The 21,661-nt window shown below is 31.2% G+C and overlaps 1 protein-coding gene across 1 annotated transcript; it reads left to right on the top strand.

Annotated features, from left to right (window-relative positions):
- Positions 1-39: 39 nt before the first annotated feature.
- Positions 40-20,974, top strand: LOC127733394 (uncharacterized). Its single transcript, XM_052242759.1, has 8 exons — positions 40-94; positions 9,768-10,109; positions 11,126-11,182; positions 11,839-11,943; positions 13,654-13,681; positions 15,298-15,506; positions 19,122-19,292; positions 19,494-20,974. The coding sequence occupies exons 1-8, from the start codon at positions 40-42 to the stop codon at positions 19,535-19,537; spliced, it is 1,011 nt and encodes a 336-aa protein (XP_052098719.1). The 3' UTR covers positions 19,538-20,974.
- The last annotated feature ends 687 nt before the right edge of the window (positions 20,975-21,661 follow it).

Raw genomic sequence — 21,661 nt, 5'->3', positions numbered from 1 at the left:
GTCCACTCCAATTGATATCTTCCTGAACAAACAATTAGTATGGTAACAACTGCTGTAAACTATAGGTTCATGAAGCTATCAACAGCTGTAGTCGGTTTGTATATGAGGGTATTCACTGTTGTGGACTGTTTCTAAATAACGATCTCAACTTCAATGGACCGTCAGTCCTAGAGAGTATAAACTGCATTGGACTATCTCTCTACAATGGTATTAACTTTTGATGATCGTCTTTCCATTATGATATTTACTGCTGTGGACTATAGGTCAATGAGGGTACCAACATCTGTTCCCAGGTTATAAACTCATGTGAACAGTTTCTGTATAATGGTATCATCTTCTGTAAGGTGCAGGTCGATGAGGATATGAACTGTTGTGAGCTGTTTGTCCATTAAGGTATCAATTACTGTAAGCTGCAGGTCGATGAGGATATCAACTGATGTGAGCTGTTTGTCCATAAAGGTATCAATTACTGTAAACTGCAGGTTGATGAGGATATCAACTGCTATTGGATGTAGAATATTTCTTTATAATGGTATCAATTGCTTTGATCCGTCGATCAATGTTGGTATAAACAGTTGAGGACTGTTGGTTAATTATGGTATTAACATTTGTAAATTATTCGACAATGTTGGTATCATTTGCTGAAGATTACAGGTCCGTGAGGGTATCAACTGCAATAAAATATTTCTTTATAATGGTATGAATTGCTTTGGGCCGTTGATCAATGATGGTATCAACATCTACAGGTTGATGATGGGATTAACTGATGTAGTCTACAGGTCGATAAGGGGATCAACTGATGTAGTCTACAGGTCGATGAGGGGATCAACTGATGTAGTCTACAGGCCGATGAGGGGATCAACTGATGTAGTCTACAGGTCGATGAGGGATCAACTGATGTATTCTTCAGGTCGATGAGGGGATCAACTTATGAGGACTACAGGTCGATTATGGGATTAACTCTCATTTGTCGTTTACCCATGAGGGTATCAACTGATGTAGATTATTAGTATCAACGGCTTTAGACCGTTGGTCTATCAAAATATCAACAGCTATAGACTGCAGGCCAATGAGGTAATCAACTATTGATAACAGGTCTTAAAATATTTCTGTTTGATTTATTTACAGCTTTCATAAAATTTTGATGTTTTAGAATGTGACACATTGTATAAAGATATGTCTATCGTTGAAGATGTTATATTGTCCTTTTAAGTTCTTTTGTATACTTTTGTCGCTTGGTTGGTGTCTCATTGGCATACACTCCACATCACCTTGCATTCATATCGAAAACTAAACATTAATTTTATTTAAGATCAAAAGCAAAATATTCGGCTTTGAGCGTTCCTAATGAAGGTAAATTCAGAAAAATGCTTCGGACGTGTTCTTTTCACTTTTTTCTAAACAAATAAAACTTTAGACTTTTGATTTGTCTAGAATCCATTTACATTATCAATCGGCATGGAAAATCTTCATCATTTTAATGATATCAACTTCAATGTATTTATTGTTGACTTCAGTGTGGATCTTCAAAGAGTATTTTCGTCCGAATCTGAAACAAGAACACAATGTATATACATGTATACAGCACAAAGTGTTTCTAGCGCTCAATGAAGATTATTGTAAATGATAACAATACTGAATAACAGTTTGATCTTCAAATACTTAATTGAGTATGTTAACTCTTCATAAACAATGCTCTTCAAATACACCACTGTCATGTCTATTTTAATGCATTATAAACGAAATGAGCTTGAGTAGGTACTTTCGGAGAAAAAATGAGGGCCAGAGTGAACAACACTAAGGAATTAAATAATCAGTTTACTTGAAGGTTCTACTTAAGTAATCTTCGAAAAATCAGACAGAACTTTAAAAAAATAGGATATTGTTAACGACAAGCTAACTTTTTGAACCAAAACAAAAAAACAAAAAGATTGGTTAATCAAATAAATCAAGCAAAGACCTACCATATTAATGTGTAAGAGTATTTAAAAATTTATCATAACCAATATTGGGAAATCATTCAATTCACTACGAAGACTACAATCTATATGTTAGCCCTCTTGTTTATTATAACATCTCAACTGCATTTGAATATTATTATCATTATTGCCTTTTTTGATATAGAGTTACGTAACCATCTACCAGTTAAATCGGTACATGATTATAATACCCCAAAGTTATATTTCAAAATAGCACGGATGTTTCTTGGCCTTTCTTGGACTTCAATGTTATAGTTATCTCTATAAACCGAGCACTTATATTATTTCATTGATAAATGCAACCTTAAGACTTTGAGTAAGTTTATGTATATAGTGAAGCCGTGTTATGTATTGTGTATCTTATCTGTTTTAGTCATTTAATTACTAACAAAGTGATGGCTCAGCCAATGTCTTTCCTTTTTGTGTGGAAGCACTGAGTTTATGACACCAGAAATAATTAAAGTCCAACAGTAGAGATATCAATTAAATTATACAAAATGTAGTCTTTATATGTTGCGGCATATAATGATTAATATAAAAAGAGATATTAAGTGTGGTAATCAGAAGGCAATCGATCATCAAACAGTTACGTTAAGAGGTCAACAATATGACGTGGATAAGTAAATTTGTGGTATACCACAAATGACTCATTTTGTCCTCGTCAATGACATAACACGAAATGATACTTGTCATAATCTTTTACTACATAAGGAAATGCCTGTACCAAGTCAGGAATATGACAGTTGTTTTCCATTCGTTAGATGTGTTTGAGCTTTTGACTTTGCCATTTTATAAAGGACTTTCCGTTTTGAATTTCCCTTGGAGTTCGATATTTTTGTTATTTTACTTTTTACTTGTCAAGAACAATGCTCGAATGCCTGGAGAGAGGGGTAAGATTTCCAAAACATCTAAATCACAAAAACTCATTCCTTGTTTTAATGACACCAACAAGACCACTGCAAAAGTAACATTACAGGCATACAACTAAAATGTCACAAATACAACACCAAGTACTATGACAAGATAACATGAACTAATTAAATACCTACGATTGAACTCAAAATATCATATAAAAATGTGTACCAGTTAAAGAATTTACATATATCTATTGTTTATATAAGTAAATGTCTTCGGATGAGCCAAAATGCATTTACCAGTTGCCACTGTATAATATCTTTCACCAATATATATATATTGATTTTTAAGATTTTGACACGAATACATTAGGCAACATTACCTTAATCTCATAAGTCAATTGAGAAGATACAAATCAGGGTAACAAACAAATACTGAGGGAATTGTAAAAACTCCAAAAGGATGCCTTTTGATATGCATGCATCAATATGCAAGATTATCACAGCAGGTGTCACTCGATGAACAAGAACTGCTTTCCATTCCAGGGTTTTAATGGGATACTTTTGCTCATTGTTTTAAGTGCAACTACTATTTTGTCTTTACGTATTTTATCTTTTGGTATTGGTGTTGTCTGTCCTTTTCGACTTTTGATATCGGTCGCTTTATCGCTATCTTCTGAAATATTCAATGATAAATAACTGTTCAAACCATACAGCAAGCTTTGAAAAAGTTCAATAGATAAGATTAACTGGAAGTAAATATACTTCAAAAATTTAGGGAAGTGTAACTCATTAGCACTATTCTTTTCTGGGACAAACTGAAAACAGGAATTTGGGTTACTATTGTTATCACACACGCATTGGTAGTTGAAATGTTGGTCTGTTGTACTATCCAGTATTTTTTGTGATTCATTTTATCTTTGATATTTTCAAATTTAGAAAATATAAACTACCAGTTTGAAGGATATATTGTTATATAGATATTTCTAAATTTTTATCTTGACATTTTGCATAAAATATTTCTTTTATGGAAGTAATAATGGCACGAAATGACAGTAAGTACATTTAGAATTGAAGAGTTAGAGTTATGCAATTTCCTGACGATTGGGCTCACAAATGATGAAGATAATAGAGAGAAAATCCTCCTGCTTGCAAAAATGATATAAGAAATCAATTGTACTAAATTCAAATATTTGAAATTGTGGCCGATTTTAATGGTATTAATAGTAAAATTAACCATTATTAATGTTTGTAGATCCCAATAAGCCGTCTTAACTAAATTCTACTTTATCCCCTTAATTACAAATATTTATAACTTCCTTAATTCAAAAAAGAAACAGTGAATTATTTTTTTCAACAATGTGTATATTAACCAAAACGATGATAGTATTATATTCAGCATCATATAAAATTGCATACTATTAATAGACTAAAAAAAAATTATTTTTATAACATAAATAGTTTTGAAACCATAATCTTTGACGTAAAATACAAGTAACCTATTTCTTTAAGTGTCTATAATATTTATTTTTAAAATATGTGAAGTGTGCTCTTTGGATTTGTCATGTATAAGCGTGTTTGATAACGCTTCATATATAGAGACAGTCGGAAGAAAGGTTTTTATTATTGATAGGCTTTCCGGAGGTATCATGTATCACTATAGTAAAAACAAATCAAGTTCTCCGATATAAAACTGCTGAACAGGGTAAGATTGTATTATCAATTTTTCACATTTGATATTTTTTCCATCAACACTAATAAATTTCATTTTAAGCACATTTTTAAATCAATCTATCATAAAAAACAATTACATTAATTTGGCTATTCTTTTGATGTCCTTTAGGTCATATGAACCTAAACTATTCTAAGTAATCATAAATTCCTGGCTTTCAAATGCTCAAATAATAGGGTCTGAGTGTTTTTGATAAATGTTAATCCAGAAAAGCGATTCGGATGCACGAAATTTATAAAGTGTAATTTTCAACTTTAATATCCGACAAACAAAACATGATTAGATATATTGAAGTTAATTTTGGAAGATTATGTAAAAACTATCTTAAAGCAATGAATTTCAGTTAATATTTGATAGAATTTCTATTTGTAATCCGACAAAAACTAGCACTATTAATAAAATTCTTTTCATTATGAATAAACGGATGGAGTAAACGTGAACCAGTTTCGCATGCAGTGTTCATTTGAGTCAATTGTATAAATTGTATTGTACGAATCAATTCTTTCAATTAAACCAATGGAACAAGGAAATACAAACGAACAAGAATTTACTATCTCAACCAGAAATCTATTGAGTTTAGATATTTGGATAGTACAATTTATTATCGTTGTAGACGTTTTAGAGCCAAAGAAGGCCAGTAACTATATTATCCTTTCTTTCCTAAAAAAATATAAATAAGTACAACATTTAATTAAACAAGAAAGCAGTAAGTTTTGGGTTAATATAAAGGTATTTCAACCTATATAAAATAAGGAGATGTGGTATGATTGCTGATGAGACTTTTTACTAGAAACAAAAGGCCGAGGATGTAAAAAAAAAAACTGATTACAACTCATACCGTATAGTAAGCTACAAATGGCCCCGTCAAGACAAAATTGTGAACAATTCATAACAGAAGACCAACTATTATGATTGACAGGATCTATGGAAAACTGATAAAATTTACTTTCTTAGACTAGGGATGTTAATCTTTTTCAAGTACGATTGGCTCAATTGCTTTCTAAATAAAACAAAATACAGCTACATTATTTAATTAGGGATTTCAGAGGAGTCAAATCAATTCAATTGCACATTGATCACGTTTAAGTTCCGTAAAGGGGCATTAGCTACGAAATATAAAAAAAAAAATAAAATATGATTTGTTTTTTGTTCAATCATTAACAGTTTGGTTAAATTTTGTCAAAGTAAGCTAAGAAATATCGCTTATGAAATATTCACTGGCAAGTGAATAATTCGACCTCATTAAATTCGTATTCATGTGACCTTCAATTTGATCCCTTAGCTTGAGATGGGTTACGCATGTATTCAGCTATTAAAAGGAAAAGAATGTAAACATTGAAAATGAAACAAGGATGAACCATTTGGTTGACTGATTCGATCCACAAAAAATCATTCTTATACAGATTAAAACGATGATAAACATACTTTTTAACCTACAATATGAAATGAAAGACTTAGAAAAATCCAATTGCACGTGGTCGCTATCTATTCATATTTATATCTATGTTTATATCGGGTTCTATGACCGTTGGTAGTCTTCGGAGGTCCTCTCGATGGTTAATATCATTGAGTCCATGCATTGTTAATTGTTTATTTTAGACTTTGTAAAATTTGGATATACGTTTTAGTATGTAATAAATCAAATATGAGAATTTGAGTAAAATCGGTGAATACGAATTTGACAGCTAATGCCCCCTTTAAAAGATTGACTTGTTTGACTTGGTGGTTTCAATTGTACTTCCAAGATCAATTGTATCAATAAAAATTCGGTGAACGTTAAATTTTCTGATTTTAGGAAGCGATTGAACGGCATAAACAATTGTGTAATTTGAGGCAATTATTATAACAATTTAATTCTGTAAAGATATAACTTGCATGGCAAGTTTGACTTCCAGGGTTTAAAATGTATGTGTTTCTTGTGTTGGTATTTCCCACTCTAATATGCATTTTCAACACAGATGTATATATAACAAAGCCCAAATTTGAAAACAAATGTTACCTCTTATTAACATGCATACATAATTATTGATCTGTTGCTTGGTCGTTACTCTTAATATCTCTATCAATATCTGTATCAAAGAAAACTATAGTTATGAAACATTAAATTTGAACAAAGCCTCCTTGTTCATGGCCTGTTATATGGCCGCATATGGCTTGCTCTGGGATCTTATTTTAACACGAGCGATATGATGGGTGCCACTATTTGAGCTAAAATAGTTACCATTAAGATCATAATTCTGTGTAGATCATGTTCTATTGGAAGTCGTGTATTTATACAGCATATCCTCTCTTTTCCATTTTACGAAATTAGACAAAAACAAATTTATTCAAGATTAAAAAATCAATTCGCATTTGGGGCATCAAATTAGCCTTGATATCTTATTATTCTGCGTAACAATACAATTTATTGGAATATTATACATTTTAGCTCTCATAATGAAGAAATTTTTAATAATGTCCATTATATTTGCATTGGAGTATCCAGACATGTCGTGTAAGTAAATATATGTAATTTGTATAAACATTATGATACTGGTAAATGGAATTGAAATATTTATTTTTTTGTTGCTGTATCAGTAGCATCTTTTATACTCTTATTATGAGAATATTCGTAACCCAGGAGAAGATACTCATAATGCAAAACAATATTATTCTCAAATATTGTAAAATCTTACAATTATCTGAACATTTACAACTATCTTAATTTGATAATTTGTACCTCAATCTGTTAAAATATGTATAAAAAAACTGGTAAAAAGAAATTGCACTGCATACATATTTTATGATATATATCATAAGTAGTAGCTATACAAGACATTTTTGTGAATCAATGTAAACACATACTGATGTTACTTTTTTGGAGATCCAGAGTTCGTCTCCGCATTTTCGTAGGGTTTTGTGTTCAGTCTTTCTATTGTATTTTTAATGTTGTTTGTTTTTTTGTCTATTTTACTCTTGTCATGGTGTGTCAAGCTCCCTTTAACAAGTAGTTTTTCATTGCCTCTTATTATCGTCTTATATTGTTTTGAGAAAAACGTAGAAGAAACTCCAAGCATACATCGGCGTATACTTAAAGAGAACACAATTCAAATGGAAGCAACTAATTCAATGAAAGATGGAATAAGAAAAGTGTGTATAAATTGTGATAGAAATAACGTAACCAATTGAAATTCTGAAGTCCTTTTAAGTATATGACTTGCCTTCACTTCCTTGTTTATAAAATTAAAATTAAAAGATGCCTTGTTTTCTGTGGTGAAAGATAAGTAGATGTCTTTCCTGTGTATCTGTTCACAATGATTATTTGATGAAATAATTGTAACATAACAATGATAGTTCAATACCCAAATCCGGTTGCAAGACACGAACTATATTATACTCAAGCCAATAACTAGTTTTAAGTTAAGCGGCTTTACCAAAAGTCATAGGCTCGAGTAGTTTTTTTAACGAGTTGGCTAATTAATCCCGCTCAAATTAATATAAATCTTGAAATCTTGTTTCTTAAAGTAGTCAATATTATTTTTTTTATTTATTAATCTACCTTCGGGATAAGTCCATTCATAATTCCATATTCTTCAAAATGATATGCTTCTTGTTATGTGGTATTGTTTTTCTGTGTTTTTTTGCAAAATAATTTTTGCCTAGGTTTTAATTATTTTAGTAATGTCTTCAAAACCATTAGTATATATGTTTTCATTTTGCATTGGTTTTAATTATTTTAGTAATGTCTTCATAGCCACTAGGAATGTTTTCATTTTGCTTTGCTGAAGAAATTGAAAATCAATAGTTTAATGGTGCATTAGCTGTCAAATTCATGTTCACCGATTTGACTGAAATTCTCATATTTGATTTATAACCTACCATCTTACAAAAAGTCTGAAATGAACAATTAACACTACATGAAATCAATAATATGTATTCGCATTTCGTGTTTATTTTAGTCTAGACGACATCTAATCAGCCACCGAGGTGACCTCCGAAGACTGTCAACGGTCATATAACCCTATATAAACATAAATATAGATATAAATGGGTACCGAACACGTGCAATTTGATCTGTTTGATTTCATATGATGGGTTAAACAAATATGTTAATCATCTTTTTTACCTGTATAAGAATGAGTTTTTGCGGATCAAATCAGTCAACCAAATGGTTTACCCTTGTTCAATGTTGAAACTTTTTCTTTTAATAGCTGAACCCGCCTAGCTCATGCCAACCCATCTCTAGCTAAAGGGTTTCCATGAATACGGATTCAATGAGGTCGAATTATTTATTTGAAGGCGAATAACTCATCAGCGATGTTTCTTAGCTTATTTTGACAAAATAGAACCAAACTGGCCACTAAAAGCGAATTATTTCACTTTCATTAATGATTGAACAATAACAAATCATATTTTATTTTTTTATATCTCGTAGCCAATGCCCCTTCAAACTTTCGATTAGTGATTGCTCTATATGTCATGCATACTGCAGCTTTTAAACTTTTCGCTCCTTAAAAACTATGATAATTTTATATATTTTATTTCTTGTATCATAGATGATGTTGTTGCTTTCCGACTGTCATAACATGATTGTCTTTCGTTAATTGTTAATTAGATTATATCAGTTCATTTGTTTTCTCTGTATATTGTTGCACATTAAGTTTTTTGTGGCCTCATATAACTTACATTAAGGAACAAGTTTGCTCACTATTGAAGGTCGTACAGTGACCAGTAGTAAAAATAAAATGCAAATTAATTAGAATTTAGAATATTGATTAAGGGTGACTTGAATTCGAGAAAATAATAAGATTTTTTTTGCAAATTTGACAAAATTTGTGATATTGACTTACAATCTTCACATTATTTTGTAACATAAACTATCAGTACAATTTGATCTTTTGAAATTACAATAAAGTAGTTTTTATAATAGAGAGCCTCAAGTATTTATTGTTGATGACGTACAGTTTTGTTTTATTTAAAAACAAAAAACCAAAAACGTTCATGACGAAGGTAAATCCAGAAAAACAGACGCAACAAATTTATAAATGTGTGATTTTTAAAAAAATAATCAAAGAGACGTTTTTACTTTAGCACGGTTATTTTGACCTGAACGTAAATAAAACATTTAAAATTTCTAACGTATAGAAATTCTTTTGTTAAGACTATTTATATTGATCCATATTAAATTGACCTTTTATCAATAAGTATAATTATATATTTCAGTTTCGAACTGTTGCCAGTTAAAACAATCAGAAAGGTGTAGCTTTTTACAAGACATCAGCTGCAATTTGACTTTTACATTTTGTTCATCACAGATTGTTTACAACTTAAATATTCTATGGTTCCATGAAGGTGATTTGATTCACCCAAATGAGGGCTTTACGACTACTCCTGCCAATTTCGTTGTTCCGGTAACGTCAGAATGTATACAACATGTTAATACAGTATTAGTTTTCCCGGTATCATTTCTGCCAAGTGATTACGGGAACTATACTGCAAAAGTTACGGGAAGAGCAGGAGAAGTAACCCAATGCTCAACAACTGTGTGTGAAGGCTGCAGAATTCGTAAGTCAGTAATACTTGATCATTTTTTAATGTTTAAGTCACACTAAATCACATCGGTAGGACCAATTTACACTGAATATATTTCACATAAGGGAACTTTTTTAAATATCTTTCGATCTTTGAATTTTTAGGAAAATTTTTTAATTTATATAAAAGGACAACAACCAGTTCACAAAACAATACGTATAAGACAAACCCAACCTAAAATAATGAAAACAAAACAAAGGAGGGTGAACATAAGGGTTCCAGAAGGGCTAACTGTTCCAATACCACAATTTAAATCCGTCTTGTTACATGTGTTAAAGGGTAAACCCCTTATAAAAAAATAGCAAAAATTAAAACCCTCAATATTACATATATGGCTATATAACTAAGGATCAATCGACTTTTGTCATCTGTTTTGTAAAAGTTGATATACTTGTGCTAAAGTGAAACTGGTAGGCGTAGTCGTAGTTTAATAAAAAAAAATATACAAATCAAGCATAGACGTTCGCCAGGTAAACAGACAATATCAATATAAAGAAGATAAAGGTTGAGACAATCAAGACACAACTTTGAATAATTCAATAAAGCCCTTTCCTCAGTAATATCAGTACTTTAGGTTTTCCTTTACATACGTTTATCGATTTGTGAATTGACTATTGTCACCTTAATTTATGTTGAACTAAACTTATTTATTAGGACCAGGTATATACGTTTTATATTGCGACCACTGGCATTGGCTCCGCTTCTGATGGACTTAAAGTCTGTGAGAGGATGGTCTGCAGAGTCGCTAATCTCAGTATTGGCACGAATCAGTATGATTGCAAATTGTCAGTTTATGAATTATTTTACTTAAATTTGCAACCATCTGAGACCAAGTTGACTTAAGATTGTGTGGAAGTTTTGTTTGAGGCCTTTGGATTTGGTGCTAATGACCGTTATTTAACAATGTTCTCTTAAAACAGATATATGTAAGTTTTGATTTCCATAATGTAAGAAATTATGAATTCATAATGGATTAAAACTGTTTTCAGGACAACAACTCTGCCAGAAAAAGAAGAATAACGACATAACAATTCCCGTAAAAGAAAGTACGTATACAAAGCTTATTTATTGTAATAAATGAGATATGTAAACGGCATACCATGTTACAGAGGGTATGTTACAGCTGAAAAAAAGGAAAGTTGATAATTTGGAAGTTGAAATCATCACGTTTGTGATAGATATATCTAAGTCGTCCATCTGTGTCAATATTGAGGAAAAAATCTAAATATGAAGCAGACCTTCTACTTTCGGTAGTATCATAAATCTCAAGTTCACTAGGATATATGAAAAGTAAGCACTAATTGAAATGTTAGTTATTGAAAGACAGAACATCATATAATCAATATGATTTATTTAAAATCCTTTTCTACATATTGAAAGTGTATTTAAATAAATTCGCATGCTTGTTTAAATAAAAAAAATCCCTCTTTGACAATGTAGTTCATATTAATCTGTTAGATACCTCTGACTATCCCGGTTCTTGTATTTATACCCACTCATAAGTCTGATAAAGACTTATAAATTGAATAGCTTTGTACTTAGCATACCATTAAGATAGAAGAACAACAAAGACATGTTTCAGAAAAGTTTTGTGCCCTAATTCTTATTATATATTATGTTCACACATTACAAAATAAAATTTCATTGCGAAATATTCTTTTAACTTGTTTATCACATGTGAATATTTCAAATATACTTGCAGGAAAAGACATCGGGAAAAACCTGTATATCTTTATAACTGTTGGTGTCGCTACTTTTGTTCTTATTATTACATTTACCACAGTGATTGTACATTGCAAGAAAAGAGGTAACGTCTTCCAGTTTGAAAACAAATCATAGTTATAAGACTGTTAACATTTATAAAGTATTCAATTTATAAATAATACATTAAAAAAACTGACCTATTTTAGAAAAGACTTTAAGACGTCCAACAAAAAAAGACAACTACTTAATGATAATTTTCATGTTGCTGTTTGCCCTTTCAATAAGAAAAAAAAGGAGACAGTAGTTTTTAAATGTCGTAAACTCGTGAATCCAATAGGAATATATTTTCCAAGAAAATAAAACAACCTGAGGAAATCGCTTGAACTCTAAACGGAACACAGCCAACATATTCGAAAGGGAAGTCGTCTCCTATTATATGTGCCTCCCCCGTTATGCGAATAAGTTCTGGATGAAACTTGTTATTTCTATAATTAAAATTAAAAAAAAACAAATTCAGATCACATCGTAGGTCTTTTCTGTGATGAAAAGAAAGGCAAATTTCCCTTTAATATATTTCACACCAGGGGCATTATCATACAGTCTTTCAATTTTTACATGAATTAAAGTATCACAGCCAAATATGTGTACTTTAATGTTATTTCTTAACAAATTATGACAGTTTTGAAGCCTGAAGAATGACGAAAACCACAACGATTAGATATTTTGGCATTTTTGGTATTGTCTTTAAAATGTACAAGAAGGACATCGCATACCAAAACCAAAATTATGTTGATAATACAGCTAGGTGTTGTCTTTCGGCAACACATTAATTAACCTTTGCTAAGCGATGTCTTTGGATGCAAAATTTAACAAAACATGTGAATTTTCCCATCTTGTAAAATATGCATTAAACAGCAACATATAGCACCGAATAACTTTTGATTCAATGACAATATGTAAAATTGCAAAACACTATGATATAGACTTTGTAATATTCAATTTCCAGTAGGATTTGACAACTTTTATACTTTGATTCCATAGTTAATCAAATACAGGGGAAATTGGCCCTACTCTCTTTGACTTACACTTTGTTGGTTTTCTTTAAACTGAAAAACTCATCATATTGTTTTCCTGTTTTAATTTGAAAAACTTAAGCTGTCACTGAAAATGAAAATTGCTTTGTTTATTAAACCACGGTTGGTTTCGCAGTTGGGCGACAAATGTAACTGGAAAGCAAGATTCTTACAGAAAAGATTTTGTATACATGCTTTTTTGCATTAAACATTTGCTGGTTGTAAATGTATTTTTTGTTTAAACAATGGCTCTTATGTTAATCGTGTCTTCAAATCGGAAACAAAGTGGTATTGATTTCATTTTTAGACATGCATACTTTTGTAACTTTAATTTAAAAACAAATCTTTAACGCTTAAGCAGAAATAATCTACAATGTTATATATACCGCCTCGTTGGTCTCGTGGTAGCATGCTCGCCTCGGGTTTTGAACCCTACCAGGTCAAACCAAAGAAAATTGGTATTTGCAGCTTCTCCGCTAAGCACGCGGCATTTCGGGGAAAAAGCAAAGATTGGTCGGCAATGTTATACACATATTCTGTACAAATCTGAATACATTTTTACTCATTTGAAATGCTTTGGGTTAATTGGCCAAATGATTCCGCATATAGTTCTTTCTTTAAGCATTAATAAAAGTAGATGCTTTTTGTAATAACGCGTATTTGGTTTTTAAAGACAGTTTTTTTTTTAGAAACTATTTAATTGCCTTTTTGAATTCGAAGTTGTTTGTCTTTTTTTCAAGAAAGAAGAAAAAGAAACAGAGCGGTGAGGTATGATATACCATTAAGTACCTTATAGCAATGACAATTGTTTTAAGATGCATCATTCTGAATAATTATAAAAGAACTAATTGCCACTCGACGTCTATCAATGAATTAATCAATCAATCAATGAACATTCAAATTGTATTATGTGCAATTCGATTTTGAACACTTGTGGTCCTATTTCCTGTCAATACTTATATTTTGCACGCCTTTTAACAATAATCATTAACACGTGTTTGTAGAATTATGCTTGATACATTATTTTGCGTTTGAATATTCGTTTCATTGTTGAGATAAATGCGTAAAATTTTTCATAATCTATTAAACTATCTTAAGGCATATATCATTTATTGAATTTTTCAGAAATAGAGCATACATTATGTTACAAGTAAAAGAAGTTGAATGTTGAAAATCAAATTATGAAATATCAATGTTTAGACGACATTGTTGGTGAAACAAATATAGGGAAATAGATCCTTCCTCTATGCTTCATTGTGATGGGAATATTGTACATGTACACAGTGGGAAATCTATTGACTGAGATAAAACAAAAATCACTCTTATTATAAAAAGTCGAGAAAATTAATAATAAAACAATGCCGGTGACGATACTGATCAAAAGTTATTCCTAAACAACAATCGTACATTCTAAAGAGCTAATTTGATAAACTGTGTTATTAGATATATACATGCAAATACACGATGTTTTATGGTCAGTATTTATCGAGATAATTGCATTAGAAGCTTGGAAACTGAAATGTAAAAATTGATAAAAATAAATTTGATTTTTCTAGTACATCGGTCTGCTTTTATCACGTGAACATTCAATATAAAAATATTGTCTGTTTGTGCATATAAAAATTTAAAAGTCTGTCTGTGCAGGTTCAAAAATTAAAGATAAATATCTTTTATAAAGAAGGTTTTTCGTTAAAAGACCTTACTATTTCTTTTCACATTTTAAGAAAAGGTCGTGTCGATTTTTGTACATGTGTTTGCGGTCTTCTCGATCAATTCACACTCAACGTTGTCATCGGGATAAGGCCCGTTTGAATTTGCTTAATAGTATAATTTCAAAAGTGTTAATCTTTGCTGCATATCAATCGATTCCTTTAGAAATATTTTCCCTGAACTTCTCTGATCTTGCTGCATACATATACGGATAATCAGCATGTTCCAGAGAAGTATGCAGCAAGTGGAAAAATAAATCGAAGTTGGTACTCCAGGATTTTATTCGCAAAGCAACATTTAAAACCAATTTTATACCACGCTCATATAGCCTGTTATGCTTCTCGCTTGCTATTTAAGGAGGGAAATGATAGCATTAAATAGAAATGTGTTTTTATTACATTTTATTTTTATTTTTACTTACCAAAACGTTTTCTCGTGTATATATAATTGGTAGCGTCCTTGCTAAAACAGGACAAGCATTGAAAAGATCAAGTTCAGGGTTAATATTTTGACTCTTGATTTCCCACTGTACACACAATGTTTAAATGCCTGTCGATTTGCTCCATGAATAATCCAAAAGTGATTTAACAATACTGACGGAATCTTATTTTGGAAGTTTACCTTTAAAACTTGTTTAAAGAACTACAAAAAACTCTTTGACAATTTTATTTAAGGCAGAATCAGCTAGAATCAGAAACAAATATATCTACAGATGACCTTTCAAATCACACATACGCCTCCGTAGAATTAAGTGTTCCAAGGTACATGGAATTACAGGAAACAAATTTAAGCAATCATTGTTATATGAACCACACAGATCAGAACAGAACTACATTTGATGATTTCTCTATTAACAATGGGCTATCAACAGAAGACGTACACTGTAAGTAGTTTTATTTCAACATCCTCATTATCATTATCATAGACTCTGAAGCTTCAGTCACATCAAACTAGTTCTCAAAACGTCAGAATCCGTCCCTTATAATTCGTAAAACGGGTTGTAGTATGGCTATAACGTATATCTTTGGCCGGCCAATATCTACCATACGACCCTAATTAGTTCTTAAACATTTCTCGATACGTTAATTTCGTCTTTATTCCGTTTGCAGTCCGTTTATATCCAGTTAAGATCGGGTAAATTGCCCGTTTACCTCATGGGGACACGGTTTCCAAACAGTCCAAGCCTCTCTGTAATCCGTTTAAACCGGTTTGTGATTAGTTCTACTTCGTCGAAATCCATTTAACTAGTTCTTATTCGATCACCTCGTTCACAGACAGTTTAACTGTTGAAGAGTGTTCTGACTACGTCATCATCTCGTCCCTAGTTCGTTCAGAACGTAATTATCATCACGTCCTGACCTGATGGCTATACAAACCCAACACATTTCTGCCAGTCCTCTCTTGTCCGCTGCTTTTTATATAATTTTTATTTGTGCCGGTTATTCTATAACTTATGTTTTTTTTAATGATGATATTTCATATTGTGACATGCTGTATGATTGTCTGATATTCCGTTTGATACCTATGATGATATGGTGATATTCGTCTTCAATGTTATAAGATGAAGTACATCATGCAAATGAATATGTTAATATTGAATGTAATAATGTCTCCCCTCTATACAAACTAGAACAGTGATCACGTTAACTGAAGGTACCCCCAATACCATTCACAGCTGCAAAGTTATTCATATATCTGGGCCTATAAGAACCAAATGGTGAACCAGTGAGGAAACGGCCTCTTTTTATACCAAACCTTGTCTGATTGTACAGCAGATGGGTATACATGTTAATAATTGCATAAGAACGCACCTAAAACGAGTAGACCGTATCAAGAACCTGCTGAGAAATTTTAAAACTGTGTCAAAACGTGTTACGAATTTGTTATTTTGATTTTGATCGTATTTAGACGGAATAAAGACGCACAAAGGACGTATCAGTGTTATGTATGTGCAAGAACTATAACACTAAAAACATTTATTTACAGTTCTTTTATTTTTTGATCTGGTTTTTTTTTCCACAGCAGCCTTTTGACTGTGCATAAAATACCTGAATTTACTAAATTACACATTGGTATGTCACTTATGGGAAACATAATATCATTGATAGCAAAATTGTTCCACTTTAATGTTGCAGAATATGATATGGTAAATACAGCGACAACAGAAGTTTCCTAGCGCTATAAGTTAAAAAAATGTCGCATTCTGTAATGTAATGTGTTATTTCTAACATTGTAATTTAATCGTTACATTTTAAAGGCCTAACAATTACATGATACCATCTGTATTGCTAAAGGTAATTTAAAAGAAATTCAGAATATTGAAATAGTTTTGTGATTTTCTAATAGTTTTTGTTTGTGCTGCTCTCTTTAAGAAAATCGTGTTCACCAAACGTTAGCAAACATTTATTCCATCTTCAATTTAGGATACAAACAGAAAAAAAAACCAACCTGAAATAATAAAAAAGGAAAGGATATTTATTTAAAATCAACGGATATTACTACTAATTTTACTACTTATAATAACAGTTATATGGTTGAAATAACGAATTTCTTTTTGCATTTTGGGAAAAAATATGAAACTTTTTTTAATCGCACTTTTTATGCAAGCTCAAGCTCTTGTTTTCCTGAATTTTATCTCGGGATGATCTCTTCTTTTTTTTCTTTTTCTATAAATGATGAAAACAATGTGCAGATTCGGGACATTATCTCATTATATTATATTATTTAATAAGCTTCTTTAATCCACTACATTTTCATCGAGGTAGTGATAGAGAGGCGAAAGATACCAAAGGGACGTTCAAACTCATATGTCGAAAATAAACTGACAGCGCCATGGCTTAAAAAAAAAGACAAACAGACAAACAATAGTATACAAAACACAACATGGAAAAGACTGAGCAACACGAACCCCGTGAATATTCACTTATGAAGGAGAAACAAATCGAATTAAAAGAAACATTTCTATTGAGAGCTGGAATTTCTTTTCCATTATCATAATAGTTTCGAAAAACTTCAGATAAAACCAAAAATGTTGTCATCAATTCCTAAGACATATTAGTGATGCAAGTCAACAAATCAATTCATAACTTTTGACCAAGAATAAAGAAAAGGGAGAGTTAACCTCTATTTACTTTAAACAAAGCAATACAGATGATTTTGATGTCTTTTAGAATTCTCGTATAGATACTGGGAGTTCTTTAGCAACAAAATTTACAAATATGTTGACGGCAGATTATTCTATGAAATATATTACGCATAGACGCGTGTATTAACAGGATCCATGGGATCTGATTCTTTGTAGGTGGAACAATGTTTCTGTGGTACTCATATCATATTATTATTGCAAGGCATTTTCCTCCACAAAAATTCTTAAGTCTCCGTTGTCCCTCATCCTTTAAAAAACCTTGACCCGTTGCTGAGAAGATTCATGTACTTGAGTCATGTCTTACATCAAGGCAACATTAGTTTATCAATGTTTAAATCTCGTAAATCGATTAGGAAGAGACAAATCAAGTTAACAAACAAAATCTGAGTGAATCGGATAAACTCTGAAAAGAGCAAAAACAAGTGCGTCGACAGGGTAAGCGTCTACTGCTTTGTATGCATCACTCACCATACATTCAAATTTCACAATAGGGATTAGGAAAACTACAGATCAGACGAATATACTTTATCTAAATATCTTAGACCGAAAGCATTTCACTAGTGAGTCGAGGCACCGACACATCGTATCAATCAATAAATGTGTGATGATGACAATAAAATTTATGTAGTATCCATTTCAGTCGTTCTTCCTCATAACTTTGTTGAAGTAGTTTTTGTGTAAGAAGCACGTCCCTGTTAATTATATCCATATAGTGTAAACAACGAAGAGTGTATCGTATTAACTAAGACATGTAAATGCCATACGATTAAACAGTGGGTATATCGAATTAAAGATCAATATATGATCCAGACCTTCTACTTTCGGTAGTATTCTTAATGTTCACAGTAACATATGAGATGTAAGCAATCGTTGAAATATGGGTTATTGAGTAATAGAACATCATCAATATATCGGAAAGTGAAATGAAAGAACTTTGCACGATGCTTTTTTGCCTTTGAGAAGGATCTGGATGAATTCTGCTTCATATGAGTACAAAAACAAGTCGGTCAGTAATGGTACTGAATAGAATCTATTGGAATACCGACTGTCTGTTAAATTATCTATCCACCAAACTCAATAAATATGTTAAATCATACAATAACATTCTCTTTCATTTTAGACTTTTCAGAAAAAGCAAAAATTGAGCAGAATTAAGTTTCAATGCTGCACAACTGTAAATGTTCTAAAACTTTAGGCGTATGGCGTCCTCTTTAAACAATCTCTACCGTCCCGTTTTAATAAATGATGTGATATTACTCGTGTTCATAGAAATATATAAAAAATATCCTTAGCACTAGCGCTTGAAAGGCTTACAGTCTCGTTTGAATTTCAACTATCACAACTTTGTTTTAGATGAAAGGCCTTTTGTACCAGCACATGTTTCCGCAACCGCTAGACTACCGATTAATAACCAAGAAAACGTTACAGAAGACAATATTCTAGGACGCATTGCACGTTTAGATGGAAGTCATTTAGTATCTAGTCCAGAACAAACCCAACGACAACGTATCCAGGATGTTAAAGGTAAGAAGCATTATTCTGGATTTTCTTTTTCAAAACTCAAATTTTTATTGAAAGAAATCGCTACATGAACAAACAGTACTAACAGTATAAAGATTCTATGTGTTTGTTATACCGTTCATGAAATGTTTGGAGAAGTTACCAAACTTTAAATAATAAGAAAATATGACTTTAATTTGCAATATCTTATTTGTTTAATTGCAGTGAACGACTATCAAAATGTAAGAAGAATAAAGAGATTGTCTTGACAAAAAGGTCCTTCACAAGCTGTACATACGTTATAACTGATAGTGTACATACATTATAAGTGATGGTATACATACGTTATAAGTGATAGTGTACATACATTATAAGTGATGGTATACATACGTTATAAGTGATGGTGTACATACATTATAAGTGATGGTATACATACGTTATAAGTGATGGTGTACATACGTTATAAGTGATGGTGTACATACGTTATAAGTGATGGGGTAAATACGTTGTAAGTGATTGTATACAATCGTTATATGGGATGGTAAACATATGTTATAAGAAATAGTATACATACGTTATAAGTGAGGTGCACATACATTATAAAGGATGATAAACATACGTTATAAGGGATGGTATACATACGTTATAAATGATGGTAAACATACGTTATAAGTGATGGTATACATATGTTTTAAATGATGCTGTACATACGTTAAAAAGGATGGTGAACATATGTTTTAACGGATGGTTTATTAACGTTATAAGGGATGGTGTACATACGTTATAAGGGATGGTGTCAATACGTTAAAAGATATGGTTTACATACGTTATATTGGATAGTGTATATACGTTATAATGAAAGGTGTATACACGTTATAAGGGATGGTGAACACATACATTATAAGGGGAGATGCACATTGTTATTGTTATAAGATATCGTTCTCTTCTTGGACCTTCTTAAAACGAGAAATTGACTTGTCATAAAGTAAATATCAGATTTAACCCAAACTGATCCGGTTTTTTGTAGCTTTAAAGTTTTTTCATTCCTCAACATTTCGAATTTATCATAAAAATATGAAGAATATAATGGACTTCAAATTCAATCAATACAACAATATGTTCAAACAATCAAAGATACAAACAATCAAACAAAGACTACAACAATAGTTTCAAAGGTTATACTTGTTTTTTAATTCAAAATGAGTTTGCAGCCTTGATTATGAAATATAAAGCATTTAACCAAACACACACTTGATTCACGTGAAAGTAAAAATCATTAGTTTTGTATCCATAAAGGACAGCTATCTATTAAGGGGTTCTCCTTGAATGATTTACCGCATTATAAAAAATAAATCGACAAATTTTGTTTTGGTTTTCTTGAGCAGCAACATACCGGCCTACAACAAGTTACAGTTAATTACAAAAAATGGTAATAAATAATGTTTTCCAAAAGTTAAACGGATAAAAGAATTCAGTTAGGAAACGTCATATTATGAAGATATATTTCTTCCTCATTCTTGTCAGAATATTATCTGACATGTCGACTTAAATATTTGACCAGTAAACACCTAACAAGAATTTGGAATACAGAAAAACTGATTTTGATCCGAAGAAGGAATTGACAGTATTTAGGGACGAAAATCTATAGATTACAATGGCAATACGCAATTCTATATAAAAATAACACGTAAAAGTTGCTTTTTAAAAGGTTGATCACATAACGTCATATCTGTTATCCTTTCAGTATTTTTGAAAGACTAAATATTGAAGAAGAAAAAAATGATGCAAATTTATTGGAAAATTTTAGAATAAAAGGCTTTACTAGTCTTCACTGGGAATTACTTTGAAAGAACGTTTTTTTTATATCAGTAATCAGTTTGTGAAATAAATAGTTTATGAATGCAACTAAGCAATCTATGACGTGGTGCATATCACACATTTACTTTAAAAACGCGTATTCCTGACATCTCCTTTTATTTACAGAACTCATGGCGTACACCCCTATCTCCTTTTTTTCACAGAAAACAATGTGTCAAAAGGATAAAATGGACGACAATTAAACAACACGTCAATAATACATGATTTTAACGTTAATATAAAACATTACCAAAAAGTTCAACAATATTATGTTTACGTCAGAAAAGCACAATGGAGAATGGAAATAGCAATATTTGGTGTCCTATCATAATGCAAGATGGTGAAATATTGAGTGTCAAATAACAGCTCTCGACTTTGACCCGTCTATTAGATCTTTTAAAAAGTTGCCGGATCATAAATGAAAATGTAGATATGGTTATATGTCACAATTGCCAATGGACCAGATCAGACTTGAATCCTTTTATTTCAAACTCCATTGAACAAAGAATCTTACTTTATGCATGGCTAAAGGATCC

This window comes from Mytilus californianus, unplaced genomic scaffold, assembly GCF_021869535.1.
Source record: "Mytilus californianus isolate M0D057914Y unplaced genomic scaffold, xbMytCali1.0.p SCAF_3, whole genome shotgun sequence".
NCBI classification, from domain to species: domain Eukaryota; kingdom Metazoa; phylum Mollusca; class Bivalvia; order Mytilida; family Mytilidae; genus Mytilus; species Mytilus californianus.
This window is presented reverse-complemented; position numbering and strand designations above follow the sequence as displayed.